This window comes from Mirounga angustirostris, unplaced genomic scaffold, assembly GCF_029215605.1.
Source record: "Mirounga angustirostris isolate CCGP_5_RB_7025 unplaced genomic scaffold, mMirAng1.0.hap1 SCAF_17, whole genome shotgun sequence".
NCBI classification, from domain to species: Eukaryota; Metazoa; Chordata; class Mammalia; order Carnivora; family Phocidae; genus Mirounga; species Mirounga angustirostris.
This window is the reverse complement of record NW_026991725.1, coordinates 11303008-11323070: the sequence shown is the minus strand read 5'-3', so window position 1 is coordinate 11323070 and position 20063 is coordinate 11303008. Positions and strand designations below refer to the sequence as shown.

Genomic DNA, 20063 nt, shown 5'->3' with positions numbered 1-20063 from the left:
TCTGCCTTCAGCTCAGGTCGTGATCCCAGGGTCCTGGGATCAAGTCCCATGTTGGGCTCCCTGCTCAGCGGAGAGCCTGCTTCTCCCTCTCCCTCTGCCTGCTGCTCTGCCTACTTTTGCTCTCTATCTCTCTGTCAAATAAATAAATAAAATCTTTAACCAAAAAAAAAAAAAAGTTTACTGAAATAGAGTTGTTTGGAATACCTGAGAACAGGATTATGTAGTCAACATTTAAAGAAGAATGCCAGTTGAGGTTCAGATTAATTGAAGTAGCAAAGTATATTTTCCAGCTTTTTAAAATGGATTTTTTTTAAAAATCGTTATTTTTTAAAAGAATATTAAGGAAAATCCATTTTTTAAAATGTTCTTTTCATAAAAACGCTTGTCTCATGTAGTCTTTTTAATTTTCATGTTCAGAAGACTCATTCTTGTTTATAATAATCATATGTTGATAATGTCTTGATTTTTTTCTGATTTTTAGCTATCATAAAATAAAATTTTAAAAAATATTTAAGTGTACAAATGAGATATTGTAAAGAAATACTGAAAGACTTTTATATAGCTGCAGTAGCTTTTTTTTTTTCTTACAATATTGCAGTCTAATTTCATCACATACTAATACCTTCTGAAGTCAGCATGACTTACCATAGATACTAAGAATGCTACTGAGATAAGCACCAGGTGATGTATGGAATTGTTGAATCACTATATTGTACACCTGAAACTAATATAACACCGTATGTTAACTAACTGATATTAAAATAAAAACTTAGGGGCGCCTGGGTGGCTCAGCCGGTTAAGCTGCTGCCTTCGGCTCAGGTCATGATCCCAGGGTCCTGGATTGAGTCCCACATCGGGCTCCCTGCTCAGTGGGGAGCCTGCTTCTCCCTCTGCCTGCCTCTCTGCCTACTTGTTCTCTCTCTCTCTCTATGTCAAATAAATAAGTAAAATCTTAAAATAATAATAATAATAAAAAAAAACTTAAAAAAAAAAGAAATGTTGATAAAAAAAAAAAAAAGGAGGGATGCCTGGGTGGCTCAGTCAGTTAATCATCTGCCTTCGGCTCAGGTCATGATCCCAGGGTGCTGGGATCAAGTCCCATATCGGGCTCCTTGCTCAGTGGGGGGCTTGCTTCTCTCTCTGCCTGCTACTCCCCCTGCTTCTGCTCTTTCTCTCTCTCTGTCTCACTCTCTGACAAATAAAATTAAAAAAAAAAATTTTTTTTTAAAGGAAAGCTATATAGCACAGTATATATATTTCTTGGCTTAATTATTTTGCAGATGCTTATAGCATCCCTATTTAAAAATATAATGTTGGCATAATCTCATGTTTTTATAGAACTTTATTCTACTTGCATTATTTCATCTGTTCCTTAGAATAACTGCATTAAATTAATGTCACCATCCCATTTTATAAAAGAGGAAACTGATATTCACAGAAGTTGAGGAACTTATCAAAAATTGCATGGAAGTGGCAGAATCAAGTCTAGAACTTTTTTCATCATTGAAAACAAATGATCTGCTTTCTGTATTCCTTATTTTTATTTTTTTATTTTTTTATTTTTTAAAGATTTTATTTATTTGACAGAGAGACACAGCAAGAGAGGGAACACAAGCAGGGGGAATGGGAGAGGGAGAAGCAGGTTTCCCGCTGAGCGGGGAGCCCGATGTAGGGCTCGATCCCAGGACCCTGGGATCATGACCTGAGCTGAAGGCAGACGCTTAACAACTGAGCCACCTAGGCTCCCCTGTATTCCTTATTTTAAAATAAATCTGAATTTTAAATTCTAGATTCCAAACTGATTAATTTCATTTGTGATTTTTGAGTTTTGTTTTATTTTACCTCCATTTCACTTCTAAAAATTCATTTGAATTTTTAGGATGATTTTTAAAAGATGAATCAGGTTGGTAAATAAGCAATGAGGTGAAAGAAATATTTGTCTCTAACATAAAGGGTCAGTAATTTGTTTCAAAATTAGTATCATGACTTCTGCAGTGGCTGAGTGAAGAGCTCAGCAAATCCTCTCCCTCAGAAGCAACTGGACAAAATATAACACTGTACAGGGTGCCTGGGTGGCTCAGTCGGTTAAGCGTCTGCCTTCGGCTCAGGTCGTGATCCCAGGGTCCTGGGATTGAGCCCCGCATCGGGCTCCCTGCTCGGCAGGAAGCCTGCTTCTCCCTCTCCCACTCCCCCTGCTTGTGTTCTCTCTCTAGCTGTCTTTCTCTCTTTCAAATAAATAAAACCTTTAAAATATATATATATAACACTGTACAAAATTGTCAGCCAACTATTTCAGGACTCTGGAAACTGACCTAAGGTATTCAACAAGTTGAGAAGCATTTATTCAAGAAAAACTACTAAACCTTGGTAAGAATAATGGGAATCCATAGTAATTTTACCTAGGGCTGATCCCATTCCCTCCTACCCAACATGATAGTTTTACCAAGGCAGAGATGACAGGGCTGACTTGATTTGGAATAGAGCAGGGATGAATGCCTGCCTAAGAGAATTGTAACAAACAAACAGTGATCATGGTGGCAAATAGTCAAGGAACATCATTAGCTTGGGGTTGAGATACTGGTTAAGGAAAGCAACAAACTGAGATACCAGTCAAAAGTTTAACAAAGAAATCCAGAGAACAAGACAACCATAGTATGTATTGATAAACTTCCCCATATCACAAATGATCTGGAAGGCTGCTCATATATACAAGGCTATGCACAAGCTCAGCAGAAACCAAAGAGGGTCTTAGCTATCTGTTAATTCCTGATTGAATGTAAGGCCTTGCACATGCAGAAAATAAAAACCTAGGAAGTTTTGTAACCTGCCTGAACTTTGCATCATTTCCCAAACTGAACTGATGCATCAAGAAAAAGGTGCAAGTGTCACTGGCTCAAGATGTTTCAGCACAGCCCCTCACCAGTTATTGGCTGACCAGTAAGTTATGCTGTCCTCAAGGAAGCCAATAATGAAGAAAACTGGACAGCCTCACACTGCAGGGGAAACACTCTATAGAATTAGTCCAGGAAGTCACAAGGCAAAACACACAGGTAGTATCAGAATCCAGAGTTGGTGAAATATATTATCAAATATGTCCAGTTCTCAGTAACAGAAGATGATGAAACATGCAACAAAATAGGAAAATGTGACCTGTGGTGGTGGTGGGGACACTCATTAATAGAGGTAGCCCCAGATTGACTTAGAACACAAAGACTTCAAAGCAGTATTGTAAATGCTTTCACTGCTAATGGAAGCTTTGTTTAAAGAATTAAAGGAAAGTATAATGACAGTAACTAATCAAATATAAAATATCAACAGATAGAAATTTTAAAAGTGATCTAAATGGAAATTCTGGAGTTGAAAATTATAATAAATGAAAATTCACCACAGTGACTCAGCAACAGATTGGAGGTGCAGAGAAATAACCAGCAAAATAGAATATAATTAAATAGATTTTTCCAATATGAAGAACAGGGAAAATAATAATGACCAGAACCTGAGATATATGGAACACCAGGGACAACTATATCAATACACACATAATGGAATTCCCAAAAGGAGAGAAAGGAGCAGAAAAAAATATTTGGTGAAATAATGGCCAGACCTCCTAAAATTGCTTTAAGTTGTTAATCCAAGAAGCTCAACGAACTGCAAAGAGGTTAAAAACAGAGATCCACATCTAAACATATCACAAACTGTTCAAAGCTACAAAGAGAAAATCCTAAAAGTAGGAAGAGAAAGGTTACTCCTTCTGTAGAAGGCAACCCCAATAAGATTAACAGCTGACCATTTTTTTATAGAAATGGTGGAGGTCAGTAGGCAGTGGGATGACATTCAAAGTGCTGAAGGGGGAAAAACTGTCAACCCAGAATTCTTTATCCGGCAGAACTATCCTTCAGAAATTAAGGTAATTTGAAAACATTCCCATATAAACACTGTTGCTAGTAAACACTTAAATACTGAAGGATTAAAACACTTAAAATACTGAAGGAACTTCTTCATGCTAAAACAAAGTGACCCCAAACAATAATTTGAACTATACAAAGAAATATAGAGCACCAGTAAACATAATTACATACTTAATAAGGCAGTATAAATATGTTTTTCTGTTTCATCCTTTTAATTTAAAATATAAAATCATGAGACAATAATTTGAAAGCTATGTTGTTCTTACAGCATAAAAAGATGTCATATGCATGATGATAATACAACCAAAAGAATAGGAAGTAGAACTATATTTGAGCAGCTTCTATAATTTACTGGAATAAATTGGTATTAATCTGAAATAGCATGTGTTAAGCTTTATTTTGTACCTCTAGAGCAACCAGTAAGAAAATAATCCAAAATATAGTTTCTTTAGAAAAATAATTAAAATGATATAGTAGGAAACAATCTACTTAACACAAAAGAAGGAAGTAAAGGAGGAATAGAAAAACAAATAAAAATACTTGAGAGGAGTAGAAAACAAGTAATAAAATGGTAGGCACAAATCCATATCAATAATTACCTTAAATATAAATGGATTAAACAATTATCAAAAGCTAAAGATAGACTGATATTTTTGGGGCACCTGGGTGGCTCAGTCGTTAAGCTTCTGCCTTCGGCTCAGGTCATGATCCTAGGGTCCTGGGATCACGTCGGGCTGGCTCCCTGCTCAGCAGGAAGCCTGCTTCTCCCTCTACCAGTCCTTCTGCTCGTGTTCCCTCTCTCGCTATGTCTCTCTCTCTGTTAAATAAATAAATAAATAAAATCTTTAAAAAAAAAAAATAGACTGATATTTTTAATCCAAATACTTGAAATTCAAGGACACAAATAGGTTGAAAGTAAAATGATGAAAGAGATATAACCAGACACATAGTAACCATAAGAGAGCTGGAGTGGATATACCAACATTAGGAAAAAATAGCTTTTTAGGCAAAGAATTATTATTACAGGCGGACATTTTATAATGATAAAAGTTTTAATTCATCAGGAAGATATAAAAATTGTAAATACATGTGCATCCAGCAGCACAATACCACCCAACAACAGCAGAGTACATATTCAAGTACACATGCTATATTGTTAAGCCATGGATTATTATATTATGTCTCATTGGCTAACTTTGGTCCAATACCTGGCTTATACAGCCTGCAAGCTAGGAATGGTTTTTTTCTTAACACTGTTTTTGTACACTGAGAACCCAAAGCCTGGCTGAGAGAAGTTAAAATCTAAAGATAGGTCAGTTGAAGCTATTGAGACTGAGGAATAGAAAGAAAAAAGAATGAAGGGAAATGAACAGAGCTTACTAGACCTATGAAATAGCAGCAACCATATTGGCATACACATGATAGGAATCCCAGAAGGAGAGGAGGGAAAGTGGCAGAATATTTGAAGAAATAATGGCCCCAAACTTCCCAAATTTGACAAAAGATGTGAACCTAAACATTCAAAAAGCTCATTGAACTCCAAGAAGGATAAAACTCTTAAGTTACTCCCACCAAGACACATTATAATCAGGTGGTCAGAAGCCTAGGGACAGAGAAAATTTTAAAAGCAACAAGAGAAAAGTTACACATACAGTAGATCCTCAATAAGATTAACAGCAAGTTTCTCATCAGAAATCTTGGAATCTAGAAAAGCAGAATGGTACTTTTATTCTTTATCTCGAAAAAATATTTTTTCAAGAGAGATTTGGCTTTTAAGTTGAATTCTTGTATGTGACACTAAAAGCATTAAGCAACCAAAGAAAAAATAGATAAATTTGACTCATTAAAATTTAAAACTTCTTTTTATCAAAGGACGTTGTCAAGAAAGTAAAAAGACAGCCTGCAAAATGGGAGATAATATTTGGAAATCATAGATCTGCCAGAGGTCACGTAACCAGAATATAGACAGAACTCCTACAGCTCACCAACAAAAAGAAAACTAAAAACTGGGCAAGGGACTTGAATACACATTTCTCCAGAGATGACATACAGATGGTCATCAGGCACATAAAAAGTTGCTCAAAATCATTAGTCATTAAGGAAATGCAACTCAAAACCACAATGATTCTACTTTGCATTTACTAGGATGTTTATAATTTTAAAAATGGACAATAAATTCTGTGAGGTTATGGAGAAATTAGGGCACTGATAACATCGCTGGTGGAAATGTAAAATGGTGTAACTGCTATGCAAAAAAAATTGGTAGTTCCTCAACTACCATGTAACCTGGCAATTCCACTTCTAGATAGATACCCCAAACAGTTGAAAACAGGAACTCAAATGTTTGTGCACAAATGTTCATAGCAACACAATACACATTAGCCAGTAAGTGGAAACTGTCCAAATAGCCATCAGTGGATGAATGGATAAACAAAATGTCGTATATACATACTATGGAAAATTATTCAGCCTTACGAAGGAATGGTACATGTACTCATGCATGCAACAACATGGATGAACCTTACAAATGAAAGAAGCCAAATAAAGAAGGTCACATTGAATGATTTCCTTTATATGAAATATCCAGAATAGGTAAATGAATAGATACAGAAAGAATGGTGATTATCAAAGGCTCGAGGAAGGTAGTAATAGGAAATAACCGCCTAATGTATAACTACTCAGTTGGGATGTATGAGAATGTTTTGGAGAAATACACATAGCATAGAAGTGACTGTTTTAAAGCATACAATTCAATGGCATTAGTACATTCAAAATATGCAACCACCACCTTATGTTATGAATTTCTCCTTCATAAAAACAGACTTTAAAATCACGATGTGATGCCACTTCACACCCACTTGAACCTTTATGATAGAAAAGATAGACAGTAACAAGCATTGCCAAGAATATGACAAAACTAGAACCATTATACATTACTGATGGAAATGTTAAATGGTGCGGCCACTTTGGAGAATAGCTTGCCAATTTCAAAGTATCAGATGTTAGGTGGATAAACAAAATGTGGTGTATACCTACCTGTGGGATGCATTATAAATAGTATTTGGCTCAAGTCAGTTAAGCAGCCAGGCGACTCTTGATTTTGGCTCAGGTCATGATCTCTGGGTCCTGGGATTGAGCCCTGTGTCAGGTTGTGTGCTCAGTGGGGAGTCTGCTTGAGATTCTCTCTCTACCTCTCCCTCTGCCCCTCCCCCCCACTCATGCTCACTCTCTGTAAATAAATCTCTTTAAAAAATAGTATTTGGAATGGAATAACAAAGCACAAAGTAATGATACCTGCTACAGCGTAGGTGAACCTCAAAAAAATGGTAAGTCAAAGAGGCCAGATGTAAAAGACCATGTGTTCTATTATTCCATTTATATGAAATGTTCAGAAAAGGGAAATTTGTAAGAGACAGAAAAGAGACTAGTGGTTTCCTGGGCTGAGGGTGGTAACATGAATTGACTAAAAGTGGACACAGGATAGCTTTTGGGGGTAATGGAAATGTTCTAGAATTGGATTGTTGGATTGTGGTGATAGTTGCACATGTCGATAAATTTACCACAATCATTGAGTTATACTCTTAGTTCAGGTAAATTTTATGTTAGGTAAATTATTCCTCAGTAAAACTATTTTTTAAAACATCAGGTATGAAGCTTGATAGTGGTGTTAAGACTCCTGAAATTGACTTATCAGTGTTTCACTAATTGAAACTATGGCAGTCTCCCAAGTATATCTGTGTCATGTTTTTACTTTGTAAAAATTTCTGATAACTTCTGGATGTGTGTGTGGTCATCTGTTTCATATACCATTTGATGTACTGAATTTATTTTGTATGTACAGAGGATGGTTAGAACGAGAGAGCAGGTATGGTCTGCAACCAGGACACAATTGGTTTATCATCTCCATGCAGTGGTGGCAGCAATGGAAAGAATATGTCAAATATGTGAGTATGATTCCCCTTTATCTACATATTTCGTAGAATTTTCAACTCCATCAGACTTCGTGTGACTACTGACCAGGAATAAAATGCTTCAATATAGATAAGGATTTGAAGGGGGAAGAAATGAATACCTTTGTGGTACTTCTACGGACTAAGCCCTGTGCTTAAACTTCCACATAAATTTCCTCCCTTGCAACAACTCTGCGAGGAAGGTAATAATGGACATGGGGGTGCATGCATATGCACTTTACGTAGCTCAGTTAATCCTCACAGTATCCCTGGGAGGAAGGTGGTATGAACTCATTTTACCTGTGATGAACCTGAGGCTGGCATTAAAGGTAACCTAAATACAGGGTGGAAGTTCTGGGATCAAACCTAAGGACTGACTTTTAAGCCAGTGGTGTCTCAACCACATCAATTACATTATCCTTCATTTGTTCACCTTTTTCGTCAAAATGTTGAAGACCCTTGGGTAAGAAGTACTGATTTTTCTTTCTTTTAAATTTAAATTTTATTGTTATGTTAATCACCATACATCATTAGTTTTTGATGTAGCGTTCCATGATTCATTGTTTGTGCATAACACCCAGTGCTCCATGCAGAACGTGCCCTCTTTAATACCCATCACCAGGCTAACCCATCCCCCCACCCCCCTCCCCTCTAGAACGCTCAGTTTGTTTTTCAGAGTCCATCGTCTCTCATGGTTCGTCTCCCCCTCCGATTTCCTCCCCTTCATTCTTCCCCTCCTGCTATCTTCTTTTTTTTTTTTTCTTAACACATATTGCATTATTTGTTTTCAGAGGCACAGATCTGTGATTCAACAGTCTTGCACAATTAACAGCGTTCATCATAGCACATACCCTCCCCAATGTCTATCACCGAGCCACCCCATCCCTCCCACCCCACCCCCCACTCCAGCAGCCCTCAGTTTGTTTCCTGAGATTAAGAATTCCTCGTATCAGTGAGGTCATATGATACATGTCTTTCTGTGATTGACTTATTTCACTCGGCATAACACCCTCCAGTTCCATCCACGTCGTTGCAAATGGCAAGATCTCATTCCTTTTGATGGCTGCATAATATTCCATTGTATATATATATACCACATCTCCTTTATCCATTCATCTGTCGATGGACATCTTGGCTATTTCCACAGTTTGGCTATTGTGGACATTGCTGCTATAAACATCGGGGTGCACGTACCCCTTCGGATCCCTACATTTGTATCTTTGGGGTAAATACCCAGTAGTGCAATTGCTGGATCGTATGGTAGCTCTATTTTCAACTTTTTGAGGAACCTCCATACTGTTTTCCAGAGTGGTTGCACCAGCTTGCATTCCCACCAACAGTGTAGGAGGGTTCCCCTTTCTCCACATCCCCGCCAACATCTGTTGTTTCCTGAGAAGTATTGATTTTCTATTTAAAAAAGTTAATTTTAGGACTTACATTAGAACTCAATTTCTAAATGATAATCTGCCATTTTTCCAAATAAAGAATTCAAAGAGAAAATCCTCATTAGTGAATATTCTCATCTTACTTAGAATGGATTTTTCTTCAGAATTAAAAGACTCAGAGTAATGCCAGGAATCAAATTTCTCCGTATTTAGAGACCCAGTTGATTAATATAGAATCCTTGTTAGTTACCAAATGATCACTAACCTGATTATTTAATTTATATTTTTTCTTTTCTTTTTTTTTAAGATTTTATTTATTTATTTGACAGAGACACAGTGAGAGAGGGAACACAAGCAGGGGGAGTGGGAGAGGGAGAAGCAGCTCCCCGCTGAGCAGGGAGCCCGATACGGGGCTCAATCCCAGGACCCCAGGATCATGACCTGAGCAGAAGGCCAACGTTTAACGACTGAGCCACCCAGGCGCACAATTTATATTTTTTTTCGCCTGGGTGGCTCAGTTGTTAAGCGTCTGCCTTTGGCTCAGGTCATGATCCTGGGGTCCTGGGATCGAGCCCTGCATTGGGCTCCCTGTTCAGCGGGGAGCCTGCTTCTCCCTCTCCCATTCCCCCTGCTTGTGTTCCCTCTCTCACTGTCTCTCTGTCAAATAAATAAATAAATAAATAAACATATTTTTTTCTATATGTCTTTTTCTGTCATTGTTTATTTATCAGAATATTGGTAGACTGTTTATATTATTGACTTCATTATTCTGCTTGGTTCTTTTTCTGTTTTGCAGAGTTTAATATTGTGTTTTCACATACAAAATACATTAATCAATGTTGTTGAAGGAGTAAAAAAGTAGGCAAATGACTTCAAACCTTGTAGGTACATGATGATAATGATGGTGATTGTTAAGTAGAATATGAAAACATTGGGGTAAAGCATCCCAGTCTATTTTGAAATGCTTTCTGTCCTTTATGTTCTTAGATTGGCCTTAGAATGAATGGTTATTAATATTTTACTGGCTGCAGACACAAAGTGTAACCTCGTTTTGTGTTTTGAAGTATTAGTTTTTGTTTCCTATAGGAACACAGTAGAGGTCTTGTTCTTCACAGCACATCCCTTATAAACAGAAGTGCACTGCCAAGAACACAAACCTGATTTGCTCTTGCCTGCCATAACCCTTCTTGCACTAAAAGAATTAGTGGAGGGTGGTAAGGGAGAGATGTGGAGGGGGAAGTCTGCACTTAAGTATCATATTCTCTCCACTGTGGCATTCTGTGTTATTGTCTAGTATGTGTCTGTCAAATGCAGACTTTAAAAAAATGAAACTGGCTGGGGGCATCTGGGTGGCTCAGTCGGTTAAGCGTCTGACTCTTGATTTCACTGGGGTCCTGGGATCAAGCCCCATGTAGGCTCCCAGCTCAGCAGGGAGTCCTGCTTCTCTCTCTTTCCCTCTGCCCTGCTCATGCTCTCTCGCTCTCAAATAAATAAAATCTTAAAAAAAAAAAAAAATTCAAATCCCTTTTTTAAAAAGTGACATCCTGGGCCTTGTCTGTAAAATGAATCTCAAGACAGTTACCTCCATCACAGGAGGTTATGAAGATTAAAGGAGTTGATACATGCTAAGCGTTTTAGAACAGTGTCTGGCACATAGTAAGTACTTAATAAGTTATCAGCTAATAGTCTGAGAAAACAGTATAGGATAATAGTAGTGAGCTTGTACTCCCTGTGTTAGAGTCCTGGTCCTGCTACTTGTGGTATGACCTTGAACAAGTTACTTAGCCTTTCTCTGCCTCAGTTTCCTCATACAAACAACAGGGTTAATAATGCTACCTATTTCAATAGGGTTGTTACAAAGAATTAAATAAATTAACACATGTGAAGCACTTAGCCCCAAGACTGGCAAGTAGGACCCTATGTAAAGTTAGAGGAAGTAATGGTAGTCATACTAGCAGTGGTTTTAGCAAAGCAGTAGCAGTCGTAGTTAGTGATTTACATTTGCCTTTTCAGTATATATGGCAATTTGGGCAAATGCTTTATTTAAGAAAAACAAATCGGTGTTTTTAATGTGTTGGATAATTTCCTCTGGGCTTAGTCTGCCCACTTAATAAGATATCAGTGAGCTTTAGTTAATGTCTCTTCATAAAACGGCATATCTGCTTATGTGAATTACTAATTGTCTGTGAGGGCAGACTGTATCTTTCAGACAGTAGTGTGCCTAAATAGAGACTAAGGGAGCAGGAAAAATAAGCAATCCTTTCTCAGAAGTGGTTTGCCTCAGATATGAATGATTGACTTGAGCTTGAATATTCGATCTGCTCATGAGATCTGTTCCTTCTTTAATGAGCCAAAGTTTTTTCTACCATGTGAAATCTCCTTTTGTACGAATGTAAATGGGGAGAAATGGTGAAATCTTTTCTGTTTGTCATCATTGTATATATTTTCGTCTTCCCTCCTGTTTGAGAACTGAGGGAGCAGCTCTTACTACTCAATTACAGATTTTACTGTTTATTATGTATTATTGGTTGTTATGTGACTTTGGAGTTAGAAAGCACTTTAAGCACTTCTCTTTTCTAAATTTACAAACAAAGCCTCTAAGGGCCCTTTAGGTTTTGTAATTGCACAGAGTTGTATTGGGCAATTACTTTATTACCTGATCTAGATTTCTAGAGTTCAGGTCTCTTGACTCCTACCTTAGTACTTTTTCCATTACTCCATACTATCTTCCATTTTTCAAAAACCAGCACTGCAGACTAATGAAATGTAAAATTGGCATAACTAGTAGTTGTTTAAGTTCATTAATACTTGTAGTATTCATATGTATAGAAAAAAGTAGCATCATCACTGAAAGAAGAAAGTGAATCCTGACCCTTATTTTGGAACATCATTAACCACTAATAAAACTCAAAAGAAATCATGACATGCCCAAAATAGAATTATCTTATATTAAAGTGCCACATAGCACTTTTAGGAATCATTGACTCAGAGAAGGAGGAAATTTTTCACCATCAGTGAAACTTGACCTACCTAGAGACCTATCTTCTGAAAACACAGAATAGTTGCTAATAGTTCCAGAAGCAGAAGTCAGTAAAAACAAAACAAGACCCTTTGACATTTAAGGGGAAAAATTTCCTGGAGCAACGGGAAATAACACTCAGAGCCAGTGGCTATGTATGTGACCATCATTGGTTTGTTTAACATGTAGAAGGAAAGTAGTCATAAGATTAGTCAACTGAAAATGTTGACAATTTCACTAAAAGCCAAGGGTGGAAGCAATGACCTGAAAAATAGAGCAGAGAAGGGGGAAGAAGAAAGAACCTGAGTGATGGTGACAGTTTCAGACAGTGCCTGACACTGAGAGCAGTAGATTCCTAGAATAGAAAAGCCAGACAGTGAGAAGATAGACCGCTGTAGTTGGAACATTGGAAAATAAGTGAAGAAGAGCTTTTATTCTCTATCTAAAAAGGGTATCATTCACTGCGCCATGTTAAAAGTATATAGTATAGTGTGCAGTCACTGGTGAAAGCTTGCAGTCTCTGATAAGCTATTACAATTATTCTGTTGAATTATTGTAAAACTCTAACAGATTTAACAGATTTAATGCTGGTAATATTTTTATCACCCCGTTTTCTTACCAGTGATATCTATAGATTTCATCCTAAGGACTAAGTTGTTCAGAAAAGAAATAAGAATGGTTTCATGTAAATTTTCTTTAGAAGTATAAGCTATATATAAGATTTCCAAAGCCTGGGGGCCTGGGTGGCTCCCTCGATTAAGTGTCTGCCCTCAGCTCAGGTCATAATCTGGGGTCCTGGGACCGAGCCCTGAGTTGGGCTCCCTGCTCAGCTGGGAGTCTGCTTCTCCCTCTCCCTCTGTCTACTTGTGCTCTCTCTGTCAAATAAATAAATAAAATCTTTAAAAAAATTTTTAAATACAATTCCAAATATTTCTCTTTGAAATTCTGTTAAATGTCAAACTCAGAAAAATGAAACAAGACGAAACCAGAGAGGGAGACAAACCATAAGAGACTTTTTTTTTTTTACATTCTTTTTTTAAAAATTTTATTATGTTATGTTAATCACCATACATTACATCATTAGTTTTTGATGTAGTGTTCCATGATTCATTGTTTGTGCATAATACCCAGTGCTCCATGCAGAATGTGCCCTCTTTAATGCCCATCACCAGGCTAACCCATCCCCCCACCCTCCTCCCCTCTAGAACCCTCAGTTTGTTTCTCAGAGTCCATAGTCTCTCATGGTTCATCTCCCACTCTGATATCCCCCCTTCATTTTTCCCTTCCTACTATCTTCTTTTTTTTTTTTTTTTTTTAAACATATAACGTATTGGGGCGCCTGGGTGGCTCAGTCGTTAAGTGTCTGCCTTCGGCTCAGGTCATGATCCCAGGGTCCTGGGATCGAGCCCTGCATCGGGCTCCCTGCTCAGAGAAGAGCCTGCTTCTCCTTCTCCCACTCCCCCTGCTTGTGTTCCCTCTCTCTCTGTCTCTCTGTCAAGTAAATAAATAAAATCTTTAAAAATATATATATATAATGTATTATTTGTTTCAGAGATACAGGTCTGTGATTCAACAGTCTTACACAATTCACAGCGCTCACCATAGCACATACCCTCCCCAATGTCTATCACTCAGCCACCCCATCCCTCCCACCCACCCCCACTCCAGCAACCCTCAGTTTGTTTCCTGAGATTAAGAATTCCTCATATCAGTGAGATTGTATGATACATGTCTTTCTTTGATTGGGGGCACCTGGTGGCTCAAGAGTCAGTTAAGTATCTGACTCTTGATCTCAGCTCAGGTCTTGATCTCAGGGTAGTGTGTTCAATCAAGTCCTGTGTTGGGCTCCATGCTGGGTGTGGAGCCTACGTAAAAAAAAATTATTGTGAAAGTTCACATAGCTGGTAAGTCAGAGCGCTGCCCTTAATTCTAACTATATACTCCACACTATTTTTTATGTGTACATATGTTTTCAGTCACAAAAAAATAAAGGAAACACATAAAAATATCAACTGTAGTTAATGCTAAATGATGGGGTCATTTAGCATATTTGTGATATTTTTCTATATTTCCTACAGTGACAATGTAATCTGTAATAAGAAAAAGAATAAATATTAATTTTTTAATATAAAAAAACCTTCCATGATTTTCAGTTTTCAACAGAATAAAGCCTAAATTACCTTGTGTTGGGGGCACCTGGCTGGCTGGCTGGCTGGCTCAATCGGTAGAACATACGACTCTTGATCTTAGGGTCATGCTTTTAAGGTCCACATTGGACGTAGAGCTTACTTTAAAACATAATAAACAAACAGGGGCGCCTGGGTGACTCAGTTGAGTGTCCGACTGTTGATTTCGGCTCAGGTTGTGATCTCAGGGTCAGGAGGTCGAGACCCATGTTGGGTTCCACACTTGGCAGGTAGTCTGCTGAGGATTCTCTCTCCCTCTCCTTCTGCTCCTCCCCACCCTACCCCCACCCCCTGCTTCCCTCTGCAATAATAAATAAATAAATCTTTAAAAAATAAACAGGGGCGCCTGGGTGGCTCAGTCAGTTGAGTGTCTGCCTTCAGCTCGGGTCATGATCCCGGGGTCCTAGGATGGAGCCCCACATGGGGCTCCCTGCTCATCAGGGACCCTGCTTCTCCCTCTCCCTCTGCCTGCTGCTTTGCCTACTTGTGCTGTCTCTCAAATTAATAAAATCTTGAAAGATAAAAAAAGATTTTTTTAAAAAATTAAATAAACACATACGTACATACATACATCACTCACTCACTTTCTGTCACAGAGTCCTTTGCAGTATGTGTTCCCAGTCTGCCTTACCAGTTTTATTTATACAAACTCTTCCCCTTGGAAAAAACTAAAATTTAGTTATACATTAAAATGTTCTTAATTGGGGCACCTGGGTGGCTCAGTCGTTAAGCGCCTGCCTTCGGCTCAGGTCATGATCCCAGGGTCCTGGGATCGAGCCCAGCATCAGGCTCCCTGCTCAGCGGGAAGCCTGCTTCTCCCCTTCCCACTCCCCCTGCTTGTGTTCCCTCTCTCACTGTCTCTCTCTGTCAAAAAATAAATAAAATCTTTAAAAAAAAGTTCTTAATTGGCAGTAGCTAACTACAGGAGGATTAGAAGCAATAGATAATTTGGGGATTCATTTTTGAAGGCTGCTTAGTTCTTGGATTATTAAATTGTACCTTTTAATCTCTTACTTCGTGATTTTTAGGATGCCAGCCCTGTTGTAATTGAGCCATCATCTGTTCTGAATGGAGGAAAATACTCATTGGGAACAGCGGTACATTGTATAGAGCAGAGTGAAGATAGAATCGGAGGAGGCAGCCTCACTTACGTGAACACCACAGAAGAGAAATTTTCAGACAACATTTCTTCTGCATCTGAAGCCTCAGAAACTGCCGGCAGTGGTAAGTATGGCTTGTTTCCCATAAAGTTTATTGAGGGTCACTTCTTAAAGGAGTATACTTTGTCAGAAATGTGCTTCGTAGGATATAATCAGGCTTCTATTCACAGAAATAAGTTTTGAATGAAATGATCAATTATAAAATTCTTGAATACATTAGTAGCTTTACAAAAAGAAACTCTTCTATATTCTACTTCATTAATCTCTCAATTTGAAAATATGTTCACTGTTGGGGTACCTGGCTGGCTCAGTCAGTAGAGCATGAAACTCTTGATCTTAGGGTTGTGGTTCAAGGCCCACATTGGGCGTGGACCTACTTAAAATAAATAAGTTCATTTGTAAAAAAAAAAAAAAAGAAAGAAAATATTTTCACTGTTTTCATTGATTAAAGCTACTTCTCTCCGTATTGCTATTAAATTATTTTGTCAATAATTTGGAAAGACAATTTTTGAGAAAAGACCATTTTTGAGAAAATCTAAAATTCCATCTCCAAGACTTTCTCTGCCTTCATTGGATTAAATGCACCCTCATATCAGATTCTACAGACATTTCAGGCTGGAATTGGGGGATTATTTTTTTAAACTATTGAGAAAAAGTCCTAATGCTTCCCATAATCCCCTACAGTCTTTGGTAGGACTAAAACTAAAAACTAAAAAAACACTAAAACTCAGTGTTTCTACACATTTGGGGAAAATGCTTTGATGTTTGTGGCGTAGCTGAGTTGAGCTGATCCTTCTGCTGTTAACAGTGGCAGTGCTCTCAACCTTACTCTGTTGTTATTTCATCTTTGAGATCTGGCAAATTGGACAGAGCTAGCATCCTCTCTACAGAGTTCTTTGTAGAATTTACTCCTTCTTGTTCCCCATCTGACATTACAGCGATCATTCAGCAGTCCTAGAAGTTCTGTCTCTGATGAGCTTTAACACCAAGATTATTTTTAACCCTCTCTAAGGTCCTTTTTGATACGTGCTTACTCTGATCTGTGCTATCCATAGGCTGAGCAGTGCCGCAGACGAAAGGTTTAAAGTGACTAATGGCTAGAATGTTTACTCGATTGATGGCTAGAATGGTTAGTCTGTAGTTCAGAGTTGAAAAAGCTTAAAATACCATTGAGGTTCACAACTCTTAAGTCATCATTAATCATTTTTTTCTGTGTGCATTTTTCTATTGTAACCTGGATGCCTTCCTTTGAAATAAATTTATTAGGGAAGTTCCCTCCTCTCTGGCACTCTTCTTTTAGAGTTCTTGTTTTAGCTCCTTCCCTTTGGTTTAGAGACTTCTTATGACCAATCTACTAAGAACATTTGGAATGCGTTTACAGGTGGAAAAAAAAGAATTAAGGGTGACTATGTGAGATCCCAGGTATTTGGCCATACTTCTTCCTTTTCTATCAGAGGATGTATAATTCTTGTGAATTATTAGATATTTTAGGATGCTGGCCAAATGTTCATTTGGTAACTGTTGGTTTTGGGGGGGTTTTTTTGTTTGTTTGTTTAGATTTGTATTTATTTATATTAGAAAGAGAGCATGTGAATGGGGTTGAGGGGCACCAGGGACAGGGCGAGAGGGGGAGAAAAAGTCCCAAGCAGACTCCACAGTGAGCTGAGCATGGAGCCAGACGTGGGGCTGGGTCTTACAACCCTGAGATCATGACCTGAGCTGAAATCAAGAGTCGGACACTTAACCGACTGCGCCAGTCAGGCGCCTCATTTGGTAACAGTTTTTAAAGCTTTTCTTCCACTTAGTGTTGTGCTAGATATTGTCCAGAAGGATGACATCTGTATTTCCTATATTCTGCAGAGTTATCAGAATCTTATGCTGTAGTGACATGCCAACAGAAAAATAGCATTAATCTAATACATGGACATTGAGTTCATATCTTCAAGCCTATTTTTTTTTTTTTAAAGATTTTATTTATTTGACAGAGACATAGCGAGAGAGGGAACACAAGCAGGGGGAGTGGGAGAGGGAGAAGCAGGCTTCCCGCAGAGCAGGGAGCCCGATGTGGGGCTCGATCCCAGGACCCTGGGATCATGACCTGAGCCGAAGGCAGACGCTTAACGACTGAGCCACCCAGGCGCCCCCCTATTTATGTATAATAACTAAAAATAAAGAGATTCCATCCTCTTTTCCCTTACAGGCTTTCTGTATTCTGCCACACCAGGAGCAGATATGTGCTTTGCCCGACAACATAACACGTCTGACAATAATAACCAGTGTTTGCTAGGAGCCAATGGGAATATTTTGTTGCATCTCAATCCTCAGAAACCAGGGGCTATTGATAACCAGCCACTAGTAACTCAAGAACCTGTAAAGGTAGGTGATATGACATCTATGTAAAACAATTCTCTTTCAAAAAAGTGGCAAATAAATTTCATTCTAGAGGTTTTAATGTACAGCATGACATTTGTACATTCATGGTTCGTTAAATTAACCTGTTGAAGATGGAAATCTCTGCACAGTATATTTCTGTGAGGATATTTTATGATTTAGTAATTGCATAGAAGTAGTGTAGTAATACTTAGAAATATTCTTACTTATTAGGACAGCTACTTTGAAAATGCAGTTTTATGTGTATGTGGAATTTTTTCCAAAATAATAATTTCTCAGCCAGTCTTATTTCCAAATGCTCTAATGATTTTTCAAATGATTTGCCTTGAGTTCTCTTTCTTAAATAATTTATTTCTAAAGTTAAAAATAAAAATCTCTTGTGGTATGTATATACAATAAAATATTATGCAGCCATCAAAAGGAATGAGATCTTGCCATTTGCAACGACGTGGATGGAACTGGAGGGTATTATGCTGAGCGAAATAAGTCAAACAGAGAAAGACATGTATCATGTGACCTCACTGATATGAGGAATTCTTAATCTCAGGAAACAAACTGAGGGTTGCTGGAGTGGGGGGTGGGGTGGGAGGGATGGGGTGACTGGGTGATAGACACTGGGGAGGGTATGTGCTCTGGTAAGCACTGTGAATTGTGCAAGACTGTTGAATCTCAGATCTGTACCTCTGAAACAAATAATGCAATATATGTTAAGAAAAAAAAAGAAGAAGAAGAAGAAGAAGAAGATAGCAGGAGGGGAAGAATGAAGGGGGGGAATCGGAGGGGGAGACGAACCATGAGAGATGATGGACTCTGAAAAACAAACTGAGGGTTCTAGAGGGGAGGGGGGGTGGGAGGATAGGTTAGCCTGGTGATGGGTATTGAGGAGGGCACGTTCTGCATGGAGCACTGGGTGTTATGCACAAACAATGAATCATGGAACACTACATCTAAAACTAATGATGTAATGTATGGGGATTAACATAACAATAAAATAATAATAATAATAAAATAACTAAAAAATAAAAAATAAATAAAAATCTCTTTTAGAAAATTATTTTCCGATAACATGAAACTGAGCTGTGACATATGTGTTTGTTCTCCTGTGTCTAGATTTTGTTAAAACACGAGACTGTAACACTAAAAATACTAAAAATCAACATTTGTATTCCATTCTTTCTAAGGCTACATCACTAACACTAGAAGGAGGACGATTAAAACGAACCCCACAGCTGATCCATGGAAGAGATTATGAAATGGTCCCAGAACCTGTGTGGAGAGCACTTTATCACTGGTATGGAGCAAACCTGGCTCTACCTAGACCTGTAAGTATAACCAATGGTGCTTTATATAAGGAACAGTCCTAGTTGGGTCTTCCATTACTTTTCTATATGAATCTCACTATCCACAAATTAGTTCTTACTAATGGCAACAGAGTACTCAGTACCTGTAAATTAGTTGAACAAAATTTAGATTTCTTTACATTTATTCATTCATTTATTCATACATTTACCGAGCACTGTATTAGTACCAGCTCTACAGTGATGTGCCTGTGGGAGTGGGTGGCTTACCTGGAGCAGAGGGAATAGTCACTGGACTAAATAAAGTCAAGGGATTGTGAGGCTAGGCTATTAAATAAGTCATCCATATAAACGCAGACTTTAGGATAATGTAGGGCTTAGGCTGGAGCAGAAGTCTGAGAGCCGGTGCCAAAAAGTTCAGTGAATATAGGGGAAGTGGTGCAATGATTACTTCTGAGACTGTTATTTTTATTAACCACACAGGCATCCAGTTAGGGATTGGTTCATCCCATAGTTGTTGGTAGATTTTTGTGTTTTGTCTTTCTGAAGGAAGGACAAAAATGATCATAACAGGATGATAACAGGAATCCAAGGCAAGTGAATTCTGATTGTTGCCATTATTAGGATGAGTCATTGAGAGCATAAATAAAATGCTCTAAAGTAATTTAAAAGACTTGAAGTATATAATATCACAATATTAGTGAGTTAACTATACCATTATACTTTTGGGCTTATACAGTAAACAACAGGACTCATACCCTGAATA

At 38.0% G+C, this 20063-nt stretch overlaps 1 protein-coding gene across 3 annotated transcripts in view; it reads left to right on the top strand.

Annotated features, from left to right (window-relative positions):
* The window catches only part of USP32 (ubiquitin specific peptidase 32), a 220331-nt gene that overhangs the window by 158425 nt on the left and 41843 nt on the right, over nt 1-20063 (top strand). For all 3 annotated transcript variants that reach the window (XM_064582871.1, XM_064582870.1, XM_064582872.1), the window contains 4 exons: nt 7750-7852; nt 15477-15672; nt 17809-17984; nt 19181-19321. In XM_064582871.1, the coding sequence (XP_064438941.1) occupies nt 7750-7852; nt 15477-15672; nt 17809-17984; nt 19181-19321 (616 nt within the window). The remainder of the gene's footprint in view (nt 1-7749; nt 7853-15476; nt 15673-17808; nt 17985-19180; nt 19322-20063) is intronic.